General features: G+C 39.2%; 2 protein-coding genes across 7 annotated transcripts in view; one reads left to right on the top strand and one right to left on the bottom strand.

Moving 5' to 3' along the window:
• lama2 (laminin, alpha 2) overlaps nt 1–5,770 on the top strand; it is a 123,732-nt gene extending 117,962 nt beyond the window's left edge. For both annotated transcript variants that reach the window (XM_086061343.1, XM_086061344.1), the window contains 10 exons: nt 2,471–2,583; nt 2,665–2,758; nt 2,829–2,924; nt 3,006–3,086; nt 3,181–3,258; nt 3,336–3,414; nt 3,502–3,633; nt 3,809–3,939; nt 4,252–4,471; nt 4,779–5,770. In XM_086061343.1, the coding sequence (XP_085917469.1) occupies nt 2,471–2,583; nt 2,665–2,758; nt 2,829–2,924; nt 3,006–3,086; nt 3,181–3,258; nt 3,336–3,414; nt 3,502–3,633; nt 3,809–3,939; nt 4,252–4,471; nt 4,779–4,939 (1,185 nt within the window). In that variant the 3' untranslated portion in view covers nt 4,940–5,770. The remainder of the gene's footprint in view (nt 1–2,470; nt 2,584–2,664; nt 2,759–2,828; nt 2,925–3,005; nt 3,087–3,180; nt 3,259–3,335; nt 3,415–3,501; nt 3,634–3,808; nt 3,940–4,251; nt 4,472–4,778) is intronic.
• Nucleotides 5,771–6,090: 320 nt separating this feature from the next.
• The window catches only part of rgs6 (regulator of G protein signaling 6), a 53,275-nt gene continuing 36,730 nt past the window's right edge, over nt 6,091–22,635 (bottom strand). For all 5 annotated transcript variants that reach the window (XM_086061347.1, XM_086061346.1, XM_086061345.1 and 2 more), the window contains 16 exons: nt 19,850–19,946; nt 18,070–18,120; nt 16,883–16,989; nt 14,111–14,162; nt 13,372–13,436; nt 12,826–12,902; nt 12,463–12,544; nt 12,221–12,295; nt 11,171–11,272; nt 11,035–11,096; nt 10,619–10,729; nt 8,315–8,440; nt 8,011–8,197; nt 7,791–7,880; nt 6,920–6,973; nt 6,091–6,841 (listed from right to left, as the gene is read on the bottom strand). In XM_086061347.1, coding sequence (XP_085917473.1) covers nt 6,791–6,841; nt 6,920–6,973; nt 7,791–7,880; nt 8,011–8,197; nt 8,315–8,440; nt 10,619–10,729; nt 11,035–11,096; nt 11,171–11,272; nt 12,221–12,295; nt 12,463–12,544; nt 12,826–12,902; nt 13,372–13,436; nt 14,111–14,162; nt 16,883–16,989; nt 18,070–18,120; nt 19,850–19,946 — 1,389 coding nt within the window. In that variant the 3' untranslated portion in view covers nt 6,091–6,790. The remainder of the gene's footprint in view (nt 6,842–6,919; nt 6,974–7,790; nt 7,881–8,010; nt 8,198–8,314; nt 8,441–10,618; nt 10,730–11,034; nt 11,097–11,170; nt 11,273–12,220; nt 12,296–12,462; nt 12,545–12,825; nt 12,903–13,371; nt 13,437–14,110; nt 14,163–16,882; nt 16,990–18,069; nt 18,121–19,849; nt 19,947–22,635) is intronic.

The raw sequence follows: 22,635 nt of genomic DNA on the forward strand, positions 1-22,635 counted from the left end.
AAAAACAAAAGTGTTGTGTTTATATTTTTGTTGAGTATATTATTATTATTATTATTTGGGCTGGGGGGAAAAAGTTGACCAGAGAAAGTGATTGATACAAAAATGTCTACCTGGAAAAAAGGGGTGATTACCTGAGTAATCAATAAAATAATCCATATGATAATCAATTCTTTCTACATTTGTTAGTGACAGCACTAGTTGTTATTATTAATAATCATTCATATTATTATGGATTCACGGTTAAATGACGCGGGTGTGTACGTATGGCGGCTCCGTGAATGCGGTTCGTCTCGACTTTAAAGAGGCGACAAAGCTATGGAAAAATGGATATTCATAATCCTGTGAGGGCAATTAGTGATAATAGAATCATCTCACGTGTTCTAAACTTTACACAGTTGCGGCTCGAAGAGCGTAAAGAGGTTGAAAGAGTGTTAAGGCATGTCATGAGCCCTCATTTACAGTATGAGGAACACGGCAAAGTCTTTGAGTGATCCTCTCTGGAGTAATAAAACATTTTGGGCCAAAGATAATAAGTCGCGGCCGCTGTAAAAAGTGACTCATTTGCATTTTCCAAAGGAAACCTGATGGCAACACACACACACACACAAATCCATATTCATACATACACGTCCAAAGTCCTGCCTTAATGACTTGACATTGAATCGTCGTGACCTCCAAGACGAGACGAGCCGCTCTGAATGGACGAGCGTCTCCCCATTGTTAGCCCGATGGAAAGCCACGGAGGAGATGAGAGAGAGAGAAAGGGAGGAGGAGAAGAAGACGACGACGACGAGGACGACGAGGGGCCCGGCCAATGACGAAGACGAGGAAAGGACTCTTTCTGAAGACGGCGGCTTGTGCTTCTTTTTTTCCCTTTTTTTTTTTGCCGGCTTAATGGAAAGCCGCAGGAGAGGCAGCGAGAGCGAGAGAGCGTCTTTTGTTGTAAGGAGGCTGGTGGAGGTGGAGAAAGAAGAAAGGCAGAGGTTGAGCAGGAGCGGATATGAAGACAGAGCATGATAAGAGGCGAGTGGCGGCGCTAACAAAGCAAGGTCGCCGTGCGGGGAATGTCTTCACTTCAAAGAGAACAAGAGACCAGAAGAGATTAAGACACACACGCACACACACACAGGCCCTGGCCCTGGGCATAGGTGAACTAGGCGGTCGCCTAGGGCACCATCTAGTGGAGGGAACGCCAAATTACAGGGCAATTTATTTATTTTTATTTTTTTAATCCCCAAAAACATTTACAATGAAAAAGTCCAAGCCGTCAGGTGCTGCATTAAGAAAGTGACGAATGGAGGAGGAATAAGGTTAGAGAATAAAAACAAACATGACAATAAGGGTTAGCTTGTTAGCTTGCTTGTAACTTGTTTACTCCACCATTACATCGATGCTACTCTGTGCGTCAAAGTGAGGCAAAGCTCGTTAACTACGCAAATTTATACAAGATAATAATGGCGTGCTGGTTTAATGTAAATAAATATAAAGTAAAGGCATACTTTTTTTTTTTTTGTAGTTGTCTGAAATTTGGTCTATATAGACCTTTTTTTTTTTTTTTTTGATACCAATAGCAATCATTAGTAGTTAAGGAGGACGAGAGTTGATTATTGGAGCCAATATTCATTTGCAGTAATAAATAAACTCATAAATAAAATATTTACAACAATTTTTTTTAATAATACAAACTGACACTATTACAAAACATTACTTTTTTTTTTCTTTTAATCTAAGACTGTAGACATTTTTCTGTTTTTGTATTTTACGTTCTGTTTCCAAATTTTAGCAAAAATTGAGCCCCGAGTCATGTCCTAGAGCATTCAATGAAAACGTAAAAAAAATTAAAAAACTCCCTAGTTTCTTTTAATAGTTGAAATAAAAGCTGAAAATTCAGGGAGAGGAGAATCTTAGGACATGAATTGAAAGAAGAAAAAATAAAATACAATTCCATGACTTTTACCCAATTTTAAGATGGTTTGTTATTGGCAGGCCGATGTATATTGACGTGACAAGTGAGGCAGCCGACTGAATCTTGTTCGTAGCCGTAGATGTACATTTTTTGCTCTGTTATGAAAGCTCGCGATCGCATATGACAAAATGTGGTCCATTGATTTGCAACAAAGCTCGTCAATTCAACTTTATTTATAAAGCTTGAAAACAACCATTGCTGCATACAAATGCTGTGCAGATGGAGTCATGCAATAAAAACAGGTGTAAAATAAATGCATCTATTATTAAGTAAATAAATATATAAATTAATAACGCAAGATAGATGAATAAGTCAATCAAATTCAAAGTGTTCAGACAAGGTGAGACTGGACAGAAAAATGAAAGGATGAGGAAAAGGGACACGAGCAAATAGCAAGGCAAGATTGTATTGCAATACTGACATCTTGTGGCCACACATTAAACTACAACTAATACGGACAATGTTGCCTCGTGTCTTTTCTGACCTTTTTGCTTCAATCTCCAGGACGCGTGCCCCTCAGCCGTGGCCCCCGTAGCACTGGAGAAGTCCCACCAGTTCGGACTGGGCAGGAACAGTCACATGAGCTTCGCCTTCGATGACGCCAAAGTGAGAGAAAGGTTCGCATTTAGACGCGCGAGACTCAACGAAGCCGACCTGCTGGGACTGTTTTGAGAAATGTGCAAAAAAATGTGCATCAGGTTGATTTTGGAGTTTGAGCTGAGGACCCAGGAGGAGTCGGGACTGGTTCTCTACATGGCCAGAATCAACCACGCTGACTTTGTCTCCATTCAGGTAACGTGTGGAAACACAAGTTGTTTCCATGACAACACAGATAATAGCGAGTGTGAATGTGCTGGTGCAGATCAAGGACGGGCAGGTGTGCTTAGGTTATGACCTGGGTCATGGCAACACATCTGGATGCGTCCCCTTCTCCATCAATGACGGCAACTGGCATAAGGTGGGATACATTGTCACGTGATACATTCTCGTCCAACTGACCTTTTAGTTATTATTATCATCATTGTTTTAATTCTCTCAGATCCGTGTAGCTCGCAGCAAGCAGAGGGCCGTCCTGGTGGTGGACGGGCGATACAGCAAGCAGATGATTAGCCCCAAAAAGGTTTTTATTTTTAGAATGATTTTATTACCAAAGATGTCATAAAAAAAACATGTTGACATGTTCCTTTATATGTTCACTTGCGTGTCATTTCCAGGCTGACCTGTTAGACGTGGTGGGAACCTTGTACGTTGGCGGTCTGCCGCACAACTACACCACCAAGAGGATTGGACCGGTAATGCAACACAAAGCAAAATTACAGACGGGCAAATGTAGTGAATTGATTCTAAGATGGCAAATTTTTGTTTTTAGATCCTTTACAGCATCAACGGGTGCATGCGGCGATTGAAGATGGTTGGCGGTCCTGTCAGCACAAAAGCTGCCACTCCGGGTAAAAATACTTTTCAGCTACAAGATGTGTTCCAACTTCCTTTGACTCCTTCTGTGTGCATTATAATCCCGCCCCTTTTTGTCCCAGGTCGTACCGAGGCGCTCACCGAAGACTTTAAGCTTGACATGGCGACGCCGACGTCCAGTCACATGGTCGGAAAGTGCTTTGCTGCCACCGAGCCAGGAACTTATTTTGACGGAAGCGGATACTTGAAAGCGGGTGAGATGACGCTTAGCAACATGACATGTTTTTTTTATTGTATTTTAATTATGTATTTATTTATATAATTATTTTTATTTACATATTATTTTTTATATTTATTTTAATCATTTTTTCATTTTATTTGAATTGTAATTGATTCAATTTGTAATTGACACATTTTTTCCATTTACAGTGTCCAGCTACCGAGTGGGTCTTGACGTGTCCATCGCATTGGAGTTCAGAACCAGCAGACTGAACGGCGTCCTTTTGACCATCAGTAACCAAGGCAACGATGGACTTGGTCTGGAGATTGTTCAGGGCCAGGTAGGATGAATCTTTTCAGATTATACAAAAATGAACAAAATTGCCTTGGGAATGCTGAAATCTTGTGAAGGAAATTGAAAGATAAATGATGTAAAAAAATGACTAATTATTAATTTTACAATGATAAATGAATAAAAAGAAAACTTGAACTGCAATTAATGACTAATTACGCCATAAAAAAAAAAACTCAAACGCATTGTTAAAAAAAAAAACTGAATACAAAATTAAAGTCAAAACAAAATAATAATAACCCTAATGAAAAGTTGCAAACTGTTCTAACCCCGCCCCCGACATCACATTTCTCTCCGCTAGCTGCTCTTCCACGTGGACAACGGCGCCGGCCGCATCACGGCGCTGCACGTGCCCGACGGCGACGGCTTCTGCGACGGCCGCTGGCACGCCGTCGTCGCCAACAAGGTTCGCCACAGGGTGGAGCTGCTGGTGGACGGCAAGCAGAGCCAAGCGCAGAGTCCCAACGCGCGCTCCAACACCTGCGACACCAACGACCCCATCTACGTGGGAGGCTACCCGGGTATGACGCTAATACACAAAAGTGACACTAAGATGGACTGGAAGTTTTGCAAAATTTGCCCTTTTTTTTCCAGGTCCATTCTGTGCTCCCCCTTTTAAAGCAGCACCGTTTGGGCCTTGTTTTTTCCCTCCTCCTTACTCCTTTTTTACATCTAAGAATCTCGGGGCGCTAACTAGCAATCCACCAGGCTCCCCGCCGTCTAATTTTCCTATTTCTCGGCTGAGTTGCAACTGCGAAGACACATTTCTTGAATGTTTTGACATACTTGGAAACGCGGAAACTCATCGTTGCGCATGTCTCGTTCCAGACGGCGTTCGTCAGGCCGCCCTGTCCAGCCGCACGTCCTTCAGAGGTTGCATGAGGAACCTGAAGATCAGCAAAGCCTCCAAGATCATGGAAGTGCACTTCAACAAGGCTCTGGAAGTCAAAGGAGTCCAACCGCTCTCGTGTCCCGCCGGCGCTGCTTAAAATGGAGCAGGGCCATTTTCACTAGTAAGACCATCATATTTTGTCGATTAATGAATGCCATTATTTTTCAAGAACAATGAATACTTTACATTTTGCCACTTGCTTGTCGACTGAGGATGACATCACTTCAGGAAACGGGTAATGACCAATCATGGCTCAGTTTGCTGACCAAAGCCAGAAAACAGGTGAGCCGTGATTGGCTGTTACCGACTTCCTCAGCACAGGTGATGATGTCATCTTCAGTGGACAGCAAGTGGGAGAAAAATAAAGTTGTTTTTAAAGGTATTGATTGTACGTGAAAAATAATGAAGTTATCACATTCATTCTGGAATTCTTATTGTTGAAAATGGCTCAATGAATCAAGTAATAAAAAAAAATTTTTTTAGATACCGACTTCGATGCAGCTTGCCTGAATAAATAAATATGTAATGGCTCCTTACCAAAGTGTAACACAATGTACTATTTTGTGTGGTCGCGCCATTACACCACATTCACTCTGCCATTTTTGTGAAATTCACTTGACTACAACAATTACCAAATATTGTGTCTTCACAAAAAAAAAAATCTGGGGTATTAATTTAACCATCAAGGCGCACTTAGCTAAGAAAAATGCTTCAAATTCACAATAAGAACAATATGATCATCAACAACTATAGTTACAACAGTAATACAGTACATTTCATGGTGATCTTAGAGTCTAAAAACCAATTCATGTGTTTTACTTTTTACTCTCACTCACACTTGGCTTCTCCTGCTTGTTTCTTGCTGTGCAATTCACCACATTTTGAAAAGGTACGACATAAATGAATAAAGCTTGATTGTTGACTGGCAGTCTTTGGGATGCAATATCTGTACAGATAATATTAGTTCATTTCATTTGAGGAATAGTCAATATTCTTGTTTAATTCATTACGATATATAATTAAATACAGATCCACAAGAAGGATGCTTAAGGACCAGCAAAATTAATTTTTACATGCACCTCAATTAATTTCCAGTAGATGGCGCTGCTGCCATAGAAATAGAGGAAATATAGCCTTTGTTTTTATTAAAGGTTTTTAGTCTTGGTCTCCATAAATGTCTAGCATTATCCTCCTGTTACTTGGATAAAGATTAAAAAGAAAATGCAAAAAAACAACAACAACAACAACTTATGTTGGAGTAAACAATGAGAGTTTGCTCCTTGTCTTTAATAATAAGACAAATTGTAATTTTGTGCATTCCTCTTTTATTATCACACTCTTCTTGACATAATGCTGGAGATTGGCCCACTATATTTGAAGCTGTGCATGAAGTGGAATGTTCGGAAGATTTGAATCCATTGGAAAGTACCAACGTACTCGTCATCACAATACAGAGTTGAATTTGTACTTTACCTTCACCGTTTGCGCAATGTTCCAGCGGATGAGTGGGCGGTCATCCGGAATATTTTCCCTGTCAATCAACAGCCTCCGTCATCCATCGCGGGTCGAACGCCGGCATTAATCTCATTAAGCCGTCAGCCAAGGTTCATTTTCTTTACATCAATTAAAGTAAACGTCTCGCTGCCGTAGAAACGCGAGTGGCAAAAGAACCCAGCCAGGTGGTCTTACATGATTACCACTTACTTTAGTACTTTTTTTTTTTCTTTTTCCTTTTCATCCTCTGCACTGTCACTCTGCTGTCCATGAGTCAGCTCCGATGATTTATTGCATGCTGTCGGCCTTCTTGAGCTCATCTGGCGAGAGTTATGAAGCGCGGCGGCGGTTCGCGCCAGCAGTCGGGCGCCCTCACGGCCTGCAGCACAACAGCCCGCGCGCGCACGCCAGCGTCCTTTGTGTGCCACGCATCCACATCCCAGTCCAGACCGCGTCAGGACGACTGCATGAGGCCCGTTAGACGTTTGCCGGTTAACGACTTGCCCTTGGAAGACACAATTGGGAAAATGTTTGTAACCATGTTTGCTTTGATATTGTCCCGGTTGCAAATGTTGATTCTCACCACGCTGCGTGTGAACTTCTCCAGCGAGGTCCGTCGACCCTGCTCTGTTTCCAACTGTCGGTAGAGAATGAGCAATATGAGAGGGGGGACTACTGTAGGATCATTTCTAAACAAAAGGGGGCGCCATATGCAAAAATAACTTCTTTTTTTATTTATTTACACATTATGACATACAAAAAAAATAATAACATTACTGACGATACAGCTTATATTTTTTTGATATACTGGACTATACATGTTTTTTTTTGTCTGATTATAAATTACGATTTTTATGAGTCCCGCTATACATTGTGGTTTGAAAATGTCTCACTATTAGATAATCTTTCTTTTTTCTTTTCTTTTTTTAAGCCTGACTAAAAATCATGTATTTTTAATGTCATTTTAAAAATTTTCTTTTTTTTTTGTCTGATTATACGTCATTTTTTTCCCCGCGTTATACCTCGTCATAACCAAAAAATGACTTTGCATTATGTCTTGATTGTGCTTTAAAATAATTTATAAAAATGTCTTACTATACATGTTTTACAGCATGTCTTTTTTTTGTTTGTCTGATTATAAATGATTATGTTTTATTAGTCCCATTATATACCGTGGTTGGAAAATGCCTCACTATATATCATGTAGTATTTTTTATTTTATTTGGTTTATTCTGTCTAAAAAATCTGACTATACCTGAATTTTACAAGTACATCATGCCTTTTTTTTTTTCCATCCCTTACATCCCATTGTTTTAGTAACATAATGTATGTTGTCTTTAAAAATGCCTTAGTATACAGTTCAGCAGCAGTTTTTCTAAACAGGACCAGACATGTCTTTTTTGTCCTGTGTTGTCATGTAACTTTTTTTAAGCGTGTTTTATGATTAGACGAACCTTCTTTCTCGAGTTCAGCAGGTCCTGGTAGACGTTGGAGCGCAGGAAGCGAGGGTAGCTGTCGCTCTTCATCAGCTTGTAGATGTGATCCTGAACACGAGGCACAGATGGAGAGAAAACTCATTTGCAAATGAACACGCCTGGAGGAAATATGAGCAATCCAGTCATCGTGAGAATTGCATTCCAATGGGATGCCCCCAAACACCCCCCCCCCCCACACCTGTGCATCCTCATAGCTGTAGCGTCCAGGATCTTTGAGGTTGTGGCTCGTGCGCTCGTAGCTGTGAGAGTCCAAATTGATGGAACTGGGAGCCCCTTCGGCCAAAAACTCAGCCCAGATCTCCTGGGCTCTCTGTGCTACTTCCTGCTGTGGGATTCTCTTCAGGTCCTGCACGGCCAACCAAAAGCTGCACAACATCCAATCAGTGAAACACTGCTCAGTGTTGATGTCATAATATAATCATGCGTAACCTAATTTGCAAAATCATTCAGCGTAAGCAAGGAGCGGCATGCCGTGCGCTGACCGCAGGTTTTCGGAGCTAAACTCCGACTCCAGGAACTTGAGGAAGAGGTCGCGTCCCGCTGGGTCCTTCAGAGCCTCCTCCAGGGAGAAACCCCATTTCTTCACCCTCTGCTGACTCGGCTCCTTGCTTTGGGTTGACAATGAGAGACATTTACTTTTAGAATGCCAAAAGTCATCTACTCTTCAGTATCGCTGAGTCAAGTCAAATGTATTTACTTTGTTTATAGCCCACGTAAGAGTCTCAAAGGATTTCAAAAACACATGCTAGTTAGGATACAGATAGCTGATATTTAAAAAAAAAAAAAAAAAAAAAAAAAAGTCTTACTATATAATCATGTCATTAAAAAAAAGTGTTACACTTTACTATAAATTGTCATTTAATAAAAATAAAAAATAAACGCCATTGTCTTTTTTTTTTTTAAATGCCTTACTCTATGGTAGTTTAAAAAAAAACGCCTTACTATACAAGGTATTTTGTTTTAAATACCTTACTAACATGGTCATAAAAACAAAAAAACGCCTTACGGTCGTTTAAAAAAAAAAACACTTTACTGTACAGTCGTTAGAAAAAAAACTTACTATACATGGTCTTTTAAAAAAGCTGTTTAAAAAAACACCTTACCATAAATAAATTTTAAAAATGCCTTGCATCATCATTTTGAATAAAATGAATAAAACACACCACACCACACCATACATGGTCGTTTTTTTTTTAAAGCACTATGGACGTTTAAATTTTTTTATATATATATATATATATATATACATATACATACACATACACATACACATATACATATACATATACATATATATATATATATATACATATACATATACATATATATATATATATATATATATATATATATATATATACATATACATATATATATATACATATACATATACATATATATATATATATATATATATATATATATATACATATACATATACATATACATATATATATATATATATATATACGTATATATATACATATATATATATATATATATATATACGTATATATATATATATATACGTATATACGTATATATATATATATATATACGTATATATATATATATATATACGTATATATATATATATATACGTATATACGTATATATATATATATATACGTATATATATATATATATATACGTATATATATATATATATATATATATATATATATATATATATATATATATATATATATATATATATATATATATATATATATATATATATATATATACACATGGTCATTTTTTGGGGGGAGGGATGAGGTTGTAAAGTACCTTACTATATATACATGGTTGTTTTTTTGTTTTGTTTGTTTTTTTAAACGCCTTACCATACACGGCCATTTAAAAAGAAAAACGCCTTGGCACAGTAAAATGTTGGCACCCTGCCATGCAACCTGTTCAAAGTCTATGAGGTTGATTTTATTTTCATCATACCACCACTCATTCAGCACACATTCAATACACTGACATTGTCCTTTATTGTCTGTAACACGTAAGTGGCGCTCTGTGATTTGATTTCGATTGATTAATCAGAGTGACCAGAAAACAGCCCATTACTCAAAAGTAATTACCTGTAAATATCCCCCGCGCGGAGCTTTATGGAGCTTTTAAAATCTACTGCACTGGGCTCCTTTTATTGTGTCTCGCTGACACTCGTTCACTGCAAAAAGCCGCTTGATTATTTATTTAAAGAACATGCCCGTTTTAAGTCAGCCCGGTGACAAGGAAATGAAGATGTATTTGTATTGTGTGAGTGCATGTGCACTGCGGAGGCCGTCTATAAATAAATAAAAGCAAAAGAAATGATCTGAGAGAGAAAAAATCTCAAATGATCGCATAGGTGCAAGGTTATTTTTTACAAAATTGTGCCACACTAAGAAAAAAAAAAAGATGTGCACATTTTGTTCCCAATGCGAATTGAATGATCTTAATGTTTTGAATTTCTCATGTGATTCTGTTGTGTTGAATGTTCCGTTAGCGAACGAATGAGGAATTTTTGGTTAAAAATGTTAAATTTGGGGGTTAGGGTGAATTGTGAATTTTTGGAATGAGAAAAATAATAGCCAGCAAAGTGTGAATTTTTGGAATATGTAGGAATTGGAATGATGCGGAAGTAGATGCGTGTTAAAATAAAGGGCGAAAGAAAAAGAGGAATAATATTATTGTGTGAATGCATTGTCTTAAAAGTGCAGTTTTTTTTTAAAACTCCCCACATAAAGTTTTTGAAACACTAGAACAGATGGCTGAAAAAAGCTTTTTGAGTGTACCTGGCCTCCAGGTCCCAATAGGATTGATCATCACTGGTCCAGGGATTAGACGGCTCCTGTGGCGTCACCAAGGGGTCGTACTCCAAGTACTGCTCAGTGTAGCTTATCAGACTGACACAGACGTCGCACAAGACGCAAGAGCAAACATGGCCACCATGTCACAGTTGTCATTCCGGTCTTACTCTACCATATACAGTAGATTATTGTCGTTAATGCTCATGATCGATATTGTATGGCAAGTTGTTTCACGGGTTCGAATATGTGCTTTGCGACGCACCAATTAATTCACAATGATCCATTTCAGCAGGTTAAACCAGCTAAACTAGCTTAGCGCTAACTAGCTAGTACGACAGGAACGACATGTTAACTAACCCATTCAAACGTATTAAATGAACAGCATATATAATTTTTTTTACCTCTCAGCAACTTTGGACATTTTCATACAGTGACGATCAAGCTGAGCGTTCAGGAACAAAATCTGCAAGTGGGAAATGAGAAAGAACACATCAATGACTGGAGTTATTTGGAAGATCATTCCTAAATGAATGTGACCTCTTTCTCCACGTCCTCCTTGGTTCCCTTCCTGGAGTGGTGAGAGGGAGTATGGATCGGACTTCGCGACTGCGTGCCCTCCTCTGCCAATCCGTACACCGACTGGCCCCATCGGGGGACGACGAATGAAGAGCATGTAGGAAACGGGAGAGACACGTTTCACTTCCGTTCTTACAGCGCAGCGGCATATTTTGGCAACGATGACGAGAAATGAGAAGAAACAGGATTTTACTCGTCTTGTGTTTTTCATATTACCCAGTTCATTTTCTTTTCGTTTTTCAAACAAATGTAATGAAAAACATTAGTTCCAAGGTCAAACTGTGGCCATCGTAAAAACTTTATTAACTGTGTAAAAGAAATGCTTTGCAAAAGTGGACAATTGGGGGAAATTTCCTTTGAAGTGTTTTTTACTTTAAAAGAAAAAAGAAGAATACTTGCTTACTAATCAAGTGTGAAATTAAAACAACAAATAATTAAATCTGCACTTCTGCACCGCCGCTGTTCCAGTTTGTGTTTGGTTAAGAAGAAGTTAAGAATAATAAAGACCCAGTTGTTAAAAAAAGAAAAGAAACAAAGAAAATGGTACATCTGATGTTCATTGTTGATTAACTCATTCACTGCCATTGACGGCTATAGACGTCCAAAAATCATTTGAATTATTTCTATTAGTTTAATATTTTTTTTCCACTTTTGTTAACAAGAGCGTAAAAACCTAGAAAAAAATTATTGTACATTTAGAACAGATATACAATTTGTAATTAATCGTGAGTTAACTATTGAAGTCATGCGATTAATTACAATAAAACATTTTAATAATATAAAAATAGGAACTTTTTACTGCTGAAAATGGCTCATTGAGTCAAGTATTAAAATGACTCCTGGATTTCCAGCTTGAAAATGTTAGCCTCTTTTTAAATTGTAATTTTGTAAAGTAACTGTAGTCAGCGTACTTGACCAAGAAAAGTCATACGCTCGGGTAACATTACTGTCTGCAAGCCACCCAAAATGGGTCCATTTTGGGGTTGAGCGTCATTCATTCCGATGCGGTACCTTCTTAACTCTATGAGGATTCTTCATGCGTCTGCATTTCCTGATGTCCATTTCTGTGGTGTTCACGCATCCAGGCTGGGGAAAACACAGAACCTTGCTGGTCAACGCTAGAACTTTCCTCATGTCATGCGGGCGGGAGGGGGCGGGGTGAAGGGTGGGGGGGGGGGGGGGTGGCTCAAAGGTGAAGGTGTGAGATAAGGTGGGCAGCAGCATCAATCCCTCGTATGCATGCCCAAGCTTACCACGGGCCGGTGGACATCCCAGAAGGCTCTCTCCTGGCTGTCAAGGATCTTCCTCTCGGTTTTATCTTTTTTTCTGTCAATTCTGCCGAGGAGATCAGTCGGGATGAGAAAAATACGACTCCAAGCTGTCCTGCTATCAGCACTCGACGAGGAGCGCGAACTACAGTGAACTACAGTTTCTTCTTTTTCCATTTTTTTTTTGTTTGTTATTAAAATGAATAAATGTACTGAATGTTCTCCATCAATTTCACCCAAAGTGCAATCCGGAGCAAACAATACTCGTAATATAATCTAAGCATTCACACACATTTAAATGATGTCATTGCCTTTGTTTTCGTTGCCATAGTTACAGATCCCACTTACTTGACCTGGGCCTCAGCCTGCATGTAGATGAACTCCCACTTCCTGGCAAAGGCTCTCTGGAGCCTAGCGAGGTTCTCCTGTTGAAGAAAATTGGTATTGTTATCTCAAAGAAAAGAAAAAAAATAATCTCCTTGAAATGAGGATTAGTCGATTCATAAAAAGTACTTAATCGTGACCGTGGAACTACGGAAGTTAAAAACACCTGCAAAATGTTACTACCTACCTTACCAAAAAAAAAAATATATATAAAATATAAAAGCCGCATTATCTTTTAACCCTACTGTTTTGTTGCGGGTCAAATTGACCCGTTTGGAAAATCTAGAAAAAAACAAAAAACTAAATATAGAAAACATTGCGATACATTGTGATATTACTTTGATAATTAAACATTTGAAAAAATGCAACAGGAGGACTCTTCTGTGATATTTTATTCACAATTATGTCATGTCACATCCACTGGACTGTGACCTTTCAGGGGTTATTTGTAGCCCACGCTGGACAAACGGATCAATAAATAATAGGTCGGAGGACATATTGGGCACCTACCGCCTCGTAATCCGCCAGCTCCAGCCTGGTCTTATTCTGCATGGTCCGCTTGCACAGATAGATGGCTGCGGGACACGCATGGACAATTGCAACAATTGAATGAGCTTTCATTTTTTACAGTGCACACATCCATCCACTCGTCCACGCATCCAACACAATCAATCATCCTCTCCGATTACATTTGATGACGAGCGCGGTGTCACCAAATCATTCCATTTCTATATCGAGATACAAATCGCCTTTTATTGGAGAGATCTGTCTTGGAAGGAAATTCATTCAAAGTTCATCGAAATTTATGTATGTTGTCAATAATATGTATGAACTTTTGGGGTTCTTTTTAAACGTATTGATTTTCAGCATTACTGTTCAGCCGTACAGAAAGTGGAAGGTCAAAAGTTTGCTTTACTTTATTATACAATACTTGGCAACCTTTTTTTTGTCTTTCTTCAAGCTTGTACTCACAATTACTCATTATCATATATATTTAAAAAAACAACAACTAAAATGCAAAAATGTACTGTGCCAGTCGATGTAAATCTTGTCTGTCCCCACACTGAGACACACAACAAAATGATTGACCCAGAATGTTTGCCGTTACTTTATCAGGGTTACAGACATAATTTATTTGATTATTTTTCCAATACGCTCATTACATTTTGTGAGAGCAGGCGGTCAAATCATTCCACACAGTCACGCATCACAATAAAAACTGCAGTATCTCATAAAAGTATTTTTTTACCGTAGTCTGTGTTTTCAGGTTCCCAACAATTAGACGGCCAGAAATATGGTGCCTGTGGAAGAATAAAGAGCAAAACAAGGAGTATCGATGTAATTAGCCAAACTTTTGTTTTAATTTTGAACTTGTATTTGTTGTGAAAAGTAAAGTTCTAAATTAAGAAATCCCCTTAAAACCATCAGAGTCAATGACTGACGGGGGTTTGATAAAAAGTAGTTTCACAAAGTGGTGAGATCCAAATTGATTTGTTTGAACAGGGCTAAATAAAAAAATAATTTAATAATATTTATTTATTAATTATTTTAAATAGTGCTAAATAAATAATAATTTAATAATAATTATTATTTATTTATTTATTTATTATTGAATTTAATAATAATTTAAATTACCCCCGAAACATAAATAGTAGGGGTGGGAACCTTTGAATGTCTCACGATTCGATTCCAATTTTTGGGTGTGCGATTCGATTCAGAATAAATTTTCGATTAAGGGCGATTTTTGATTCAAAATGATTTGATTGACAACTATTTTTGCTTCAATTTATAGATGTTCAAGGAATCGTAATGATCTGACTCGCTAATGCTAATTAGCGCTCTACTCACGGCACTTTTATCACTCAAAAGAACGGCCTCACGCTGCAAAAAAAAAAACTTTTATTGGAATAACTTGATCATGACTTTTTCCTTCTACTCTCCAATGTGGCTACAACTTAACATTGTATCAGATCGCGTGGAACCACACTGCCCCTAAGTGGCTAAATTGGATACAACATGAACAGCGCTCCCAATAAAGGCACACACAGACAAAGGGAAGACAGTTTAAAATAATTTCAATAAAATTGAATTGGTTGACATTTGAAATCCATTCTGAATCGTACTAAATGAGAATCGCGATTCTTATGAGAATACATTTTTGGGCACACCCCTAATAAATAGTAATGGAGACACACAGGTTTTTGTAAAGGCCCAACCAGAGCCTAGACTTAAATCTGAGGAGTTGCTGTATTTATAGACGGCTTTTCACACATTCAGATTTGAAAATCCTGCATCAGGAGCCCGTTGACATTTTCTACCCACTCAATAACATTTACTCATCCGATAAGTCCAACAAAATAGTTGTATGGCTTTTCTAAATGGCACGCTGTGTGTTCTTCGGCAAAACATGGTCAAAAACGTTGCACGGAAATGCACTCTCCAAACTTTTGTACAAATTTCAAGTGATTGCTTTTTTTTGGGGGGGGGGGGGGCAAAGGGAAAGTGTGCCGAGATTGCCTGGCGGTGCTTTCTGTGCTGAATGTGTGCGATGATCACAATATTTCCCCCATCTAAATGGAAGCGAATGAAAATAGCTGACTCCAAATTTCCCCGTATGAGAGGCATCTCGGGGATTTGCAGAGGCGAGGGAACATTGCAGCAGCACAATAAAACGAGAGGCTGTGAAAGGCGCCGGATGCACAATGGAAAGAAAGCCGGCAGTCAGAGAATAAACAGTCTTCCTACTGTTTTGTTTTGACACGGCACGCAGGCTCTTCATGAAATTCCACGTCAATTATATTTGGCCAGTGTTTTCGTCACTGGCGCTTTTGCTCTTTCCTGTGCCAGCAAAATGAAATCAACAGTGATTATCCTTCTGCTAACCTCTCCCACCTCACTTCTCTTGCCTTGCACTTCGCTTTGAAGTCAAGGTCAAAGAACAGCGACGTTCACCGCTGACTGCTTTCATTTAAGTAGCCGTCGGCGATTGGGCCTTTCCGACCAGTCAAAAGCAAACAAGACGATGCTACACAAAGATGGTCGTAATCTTTCCATGCGCCGCCTTTCCTGCTGAGCCGCATTGTTTCCTTTTTAATTAGGACTTTCAGGATAAAACGCCGCGCCATAATTAACTTCAATAACGTCGTCGTAAGTGCAGAGCACGAAAGACGAGAGAAATATCGGCACTCGTTTGTCTTCCTTTTGTCCCTGATGTGATTCGGTTTACTTCTCTACGACCGCAACGCGTCTCTGGCAGGCTTTTCACAGCCACCAACTAAGTCAACTCGAACCCGAACCAACGCGCGCTTGATGAATATTTGATCAGATCAGCATTAATTTTTAATAAGGTCACTGGATCCTAACATAGAACTGAGGATGCTGGAAATGGTGGACAGAGTGTTTCATCACCCGGCACGAGAGGATCTAATTTCATGCTAGCATGCTAATCTTCATAGTTAGCTTAGCTCACTGATTGATAAAGAGGGTTGAGGGAGTGTTTGGTGCAGGGATTGATTCTGATTCTGATATTCTGAACAGAGAAGATGGATGCTTTGAAAGAGGGATGAAACAAACAAAGTCAAGCCGGCCACATCATTTGTTTGTTTGTTCATTCGCTGCAAATTCAAAATAAAAGCAACATAAGTAATACTTTATGGACGTCGATGACTTGGGAGTCTTTTATTCTGGAATTAACCCAAGGAAGCAATCATAGCAGATGCGAGCTTGAATTTGACTTTGAGAGGTTGCCCTGCCCGCAGATTGCTGAATAAACGAGTATTTGAGGCAGGAAAAAGCCCTCAAGGATTTTTTTTGTACTTAGAGGACTCGTTTCACCCCTCATTGAGTCCGACTGCCGAAAAATATGATGAACACTTCCAAGCACACTTCACCAAAAATTCAAGCACCCGTACGAACCCTGAACAATCCACACATTTGTGAGTCAAATGTTTTCAAATTGGATGCTATGCAAAATTTTGTGCTGCTTCGGATTTTCAGCTGTATTCGGTACGCTCGTGCTTACCTGAAAACGATAGAAGGTGCCATCGTCCTTAAGGGAGAGGACATGGTCCGAGATGGGGAAGAAGTAACCCTGTGCTGCAATGAGGCTTCCGATGTGCATGGCCTCAGCTAAGGAACAAGTGGAAGAACAGACATACGGATCGCAGCGGGTTCCACAACATGAGCCTTGAGGTATTTGCGATGAAGTACTCAACTGGGGTGTTTGTGAAATTAAATCGGGATGATAGCTTGCGTTGGTGAACAGTCAGTACAAACAAGTTTATCCTTGGATAAACCGTTGTAGCCTGCAGACTTAAACTTCTAGTGAGACTATAGCTTTTATTCCTGACGTTTACATGCTGTGACTCACCGTCCAGTCTGTGGGCTTCCACAATGAAAACAGCTCTCCCACCACCATGCCTGAGGGTCTCGTAGTGTCTATATTCAACTGCATACTATTACTGGCAAACCATATTTCCATTTAGATACGGAGAGGAAGCTAAATGTACATCTGGACTTGGCTCCTTCTATGGTTGCACACTTGAAATGGGAATTGTCTTTAATGCTTCCATGCAGGGTCACGATTTTTAACAGCTGTCACAAAGTTGAATGGAAAACTTCAGCTGTCAGAATGTGTGACCTCTGATTTTAAAGGTGGCTTTCATGCAGTCAAGATTTTTAACAATTGCCACAAAATGTTGTTGAAAAATTCAGCTGTCAGAATATGTTACCTCTGGTTTTAAAGGAGTCAGGATTTCAAAGGAGGGTTAAGCTTACATGCAGGGTCACGATTTTTAACAGCCGTTACAAGATCGAATTGAAAAATTCAGCTGTCGGAATGAGTGACCTCAGGTTTTAGAGGAGTCAGGGTTTCAAAGTAAAGTTTCCAAAAAGGGGGGGCTTTCACGGAGGGTCAATTTTTAACAGTTACAAAATTGAGTTGAAAAATTCAGCTGTCAGAATGTGTGACCTCGGGTTTTAGCGGAGGGTTTGGCTTTCGTGCAGTCAAGATTTTTAACAATTGGCACAAAATTGAGTTGAGAAATTCAGCTGTCAGAATGTGTGACCTTGAGTTTTAAAGGACTCAGAATTTCAAAGCAAGGTTTCAAAGGAGAGCTGGCCTGCCCATGCAGGGGTCATGATTTTTGATAGTTACAAAATTGAGTTGAACAATTCAGCTTCTGTTTGTCTTTATTTTGGAAAACCTACCTGGGTCTTCGATAGCAAGGTTCTTCATCATCCACTGTACAATGTCTGTACCTGTGTCAGATCAGACAAATATGCATAGTTATTTGGTGCAATTCCAAACAACTCTTAAAATACTGTAATGACTCCAAAGACCATCGACAAAATGTCAAGATAAAGACAAAAAGTCACATTGGACGGGTGTACTACTTAACATTGGCTATTACTTCACATCTCCTCTTCTGCCGCTCTCCCTGCGTTCCCAGAGGCGCTGCTGTTATATTTTCCATCATTTATGACTTTCATTGCCCGAGGCACCCATCGGGAAACAATTGTGCGCCTCCATCCACGACTGCAGTAAATGCGAGTTTATTGATATGATCTGCTTATAAGGGTAATGCATTTTCCACATGCGCAAGGAGTCAGACAAAAAGAAAGATGGTAATGCCTTTTTGTCGTCGCCATTTGTTTGCGGGGGAGTCACAGACACCACACATTGCTGCACATTTACTGCTCGGCACCACTACAGCTGGCAGGCAAGGTGTTCCCCATGGCTCCTTACCAGTCCCGTCTCGCATTCTTGTACAACATACAACAATTTGTCTGCTTGAAATTTTTGATGTGTTGGAAATGACACTAACAAACACTACGAAGAAGTACATTTGTGAAATACACAAATCTAAATATATATTTCACAAATCAATTCGGGAAATAAAATGTATTACAAATTAGGTCAAATCTCCTCAATACAAAATCTTAACAGTGTTTTTGTTTTTGCAATTTTAACAGTTTCGAGCATAGTCGTTATGACGAGATTTAAAGTCGTAATGACGCATTCAAACATCATCATGACGACTTTAAATCTTGTCATGATGACTTCAATAGACCGCGTTACGACAAGTTGAAATCTCATCATGATATTTTACAATCTCATCATGACGACTTTAATAAATAAATCTCGTCACGATGACATCAATAGACCGTGCAATGACAAGTTCAAATGTCATCATGATGATTTTGAAATCTCATCATAACGACTTTAACAAACCGCGCCAGGACGACCTTAATAAATCTTATCTCATTTCTCGCTAGGTGACCCGAATAAGTCGTAACGTAACGCTCTGCACAAGATAAAAAAATAAATCTAAATGTCATGTAATGAATTCAGATTTGTTTTCTTTCTCTAATTGTCTATGTATCATAAATAACAAAATAACTGCTGAATTTCAGTATATAGTAGTAATAGTGAGTGGGGCATCTATTAGTGGGAAGCGTTCACTTTTCCACTAGCATTAAACAATTTTACTGATAATACTGTATCGTAAAAATAAATAAGCAGGATTATTGTCTCATGGGGAAATGCAGCAAAACCCTTTCAAACAAAAGCAGACGTGCGGCACAAATAAGCCGCATAGCTCACCGGGAAATAAACACAACATTGCGGAGTGACAACACACACACAGACACACACATCCACAGTGGCAGCTCCACTGAAGCAGTCAGGGGTTGATTGTCTTGCTTAAGGGCACCTTGACAGCAGGAGGACGGCATTACTCATTTGATTTCCACGCTCACATTTTCTATTGCCAACAATAATCATATCTTTTCCTCAAACTTCACCTTCAGTGCTTCTGTTTTAATAATATATGACCTATAAAAAAAATTATATATATATATATATATATATATACATTTGCCGCAAATATTGTATGATGCAAGTCGAAACAAACAAGATACGTTTTAGTTGAGGAGATGAACCTTGGGAGTCAAATTGGTCGCATTTAAAATACTCAAAGCAACTTACCTGTGACAACACTGGGGATTTTGGTCATGAAGCTTTTGACTGTCCTGATGGGAACGCCCTCCGTCTCATGCTGGATTAGCGTGACAATGTCTTCAATCTGCAAATGATAACAAAAACAAGAAAGAGGTCAATGTTGCTTATCTCTCCCCATTCACTCCCAAAAGATTCATAGTTGAACCGAATGAAAACGGCACACTGGGCTGAAACCAACTTTTGATTCAGTCGTAACTAGTTTGAAGTCTAAATAAGGACCACATTGAGTCAGCTATGGGAAGTTGACCTACTTCCATGTCAACTTATTGGACAGCACAACTCCTCCTTTACAGGCAAGAATGTCCCCCATCCTATTAAAACAAAAAAAATGTACATCTAAAACGTCAACATTAAAAAAAAAAAAACTACTGAAAGAAGTGAAGCGTTAAATATTTAACAAGGCGGAACAGAACAGCCTTGTTATTGACTTTTAGTAAAATTATGCAGAAACAGACAGAGCTTTGTTTTCTTTTCTTTTCTTTTTTTTTACAGTACTTGTGTTAGCGAGTGGGACGTTTGTTGCTTTGGTTACATGAAAAGAAGAAAGAGTTGCTTACATATGTTTTTCTTTTTTTTTGTCACAGAGCAGAAAGGAAATATCCCATTTAACACAACTACAGTAGAAACACACAAAACACATGTCGCAGACCTTTTCAGCATTTTGAAATGTGTGAACAAGGGTCAGGAATACAGAAAACAATTTTAACTGTCCTCTAGTTACATTTTATCGAGTTAAAGAGAGTATAATTTGATTACTACTACGCTAGTAATGGCACTTTGGAAGTAGCAAGTGTATTAAATGTACATTTTGTTGAGTGTTCTAAGCAGAAATGCAAAAACAGCACTGTGGTCGGCCACACATCTACATTAGATTAGCGTGACAAAAACTAGCAACTAGCAAGAAACTAGCCAATTTGTAACTTTTTTTGGGCTATTTAAATGTATTATGGTATGTAAACAGCGATTTATTTTTTACAAACATCATCTCAGAATTGCCCTTTTTTTATGCTAGCATCCAATGCTTTAGTGTTAGCCTCATCATTAGCCGCTAACAGTTCCAGGAGTGATACTAATGTTGTGTACTGAAAGCAAGCAACAAGCCAACTTTTTTTTTAGCTATTTAAAAGTGTTATGGTAAGTAAACAGCTATTTAGATAGACAAACATCTCAGATTTGTAATGTTTTTTTTTATGCTAGCATCCAGTGCTTTAGCACGAGCCTCATCATTATCACTAGCTGGAGTGATACTAATGCTGCGTTAAACATACAAAAACTGAACAGTCTGACACTTTTTCGAAAGTAAAGGGAGGCCAAACTTCTATAAATCTCCAAAAGTGGCGACAGAAGGAGAATTCACAGCCATTTACATCCAGCACAGATGTTTACAGCCCGTGTGGAAAATCCAAGTGACAAGCCTTCTGTTTGGGGGGCCGTCGCGGCGATCAGACTGCTGTCATCCTTGTTAAAAGGACACACCCTGGCCGCCTGCCATTGGCTACTGAGCATTCCAATCACCATCGCCACGCCATTCTAACAAGCCATTCTCGTTTCTGAAGCAGCTGGACGAAAAACTGAGGACTGCAGCTGCCATATTGCTATCCCCCCCCCAAAATAGTTATTTTCGTTGGATTTAAAAATGGCCAAAATTGTCTTCAAAAAGAATGAGGTTAGAAGCATTTTTAAATCCAAGGGAGAAAAAACAATCCACAAAGCTTCACAGTCAACTAAGCAGACAAACTGTAATCACCAACGTGATTTAGTGCTTGATAAGTGGGCGTAGATTTCAGAGCACATCGTCACCAGTGAAGAACAAAAACATGACATCGCTGTCTCTTCCCAACCACTGTGACATGAAAATTCACTAATTTGGTAAACGTTATTAATAATTCACCGCACATATTGCTCTTCCGCAAGATGGCATGTAAAACATTTGATCCCAAGGACGTTCCTTCAAGTCAGACATAAAAGCCACAGGAAGCACCGCCGACCCGGAAACAACGGCAATTACCCTCTTGCTGTTTTTGGTGACTGACAAGACCACTGTGGCTTTATTGAAGAAAGGTAGACGTCCTGCTGAGAGAAAATGTCAGTGCGGGCCTTCAGGGGCGGCCATGTCTGCTCAGACATGCAAAGCTAACAGATCATGACAGAAAAGAATCACAGAAGAGTCAAACGAATATTGCGAAGCAACCCGATTTGTGTAAGTACATTTTTACAAGTTTGTCATCATACGATTGTAATTCTTCCTCCATCTTAGATCCTTCTTAAGCATTTTGAACTCACGGGTCAAAAGTGGGAGACTGAAAAAGGCTGAGAAGGCTTTAAAAACAAGGACAACTTGACTGTATCTTTGAACCCTTGTGAGGCCGAGTTCAGTTTCTGACCGTAGAAAGTCTGCTCGCTGAAGAAGACATTTACTGATTGGAAGCTCCTTCGATACCGCTTTATTTGCATCACCTACAGTACTTTGGCTCCTACTCAGTCAAGTGCTGCGACACTGATTGCATGGCTCCTCGCCGTCTAAAGTGGCAATCGCGTCTTGATTAGAACGTCAAGAGGACGGCGAGTATCCAAGAACTTGACAGTTTCGGAAAGTTTGACCTGTGCAACCCTGAACACAGGAGGACATTAGCGGTTAGCATGTCCGCCCTGTACTTCTCCAGCTTCCTTCCACCGTCCGATAACACCCACGTTAGGCCCACGGAAGACTCTAAACTGAAGAAATTGCCCGTAAGTGTCAATGTGAGTGTGAA

The sequence above is a fragment of the Leptonotus elevatus genome, chromosome 18 (genome assembly GCF_054856555.1).
Source record: "Leptonotus elevatus isolate MCC_2025b chromosome 18, RoL_Lele_1.0, whole genome shotgun sequence".
In the NCBI taxonomy this organism is placed as follows: Eukaryota; Metazoa; Chordata; class Actinopteri; order Syngnathiformes; family Syngnathidae; genus Leptonotus; species Leptonotus elevatus.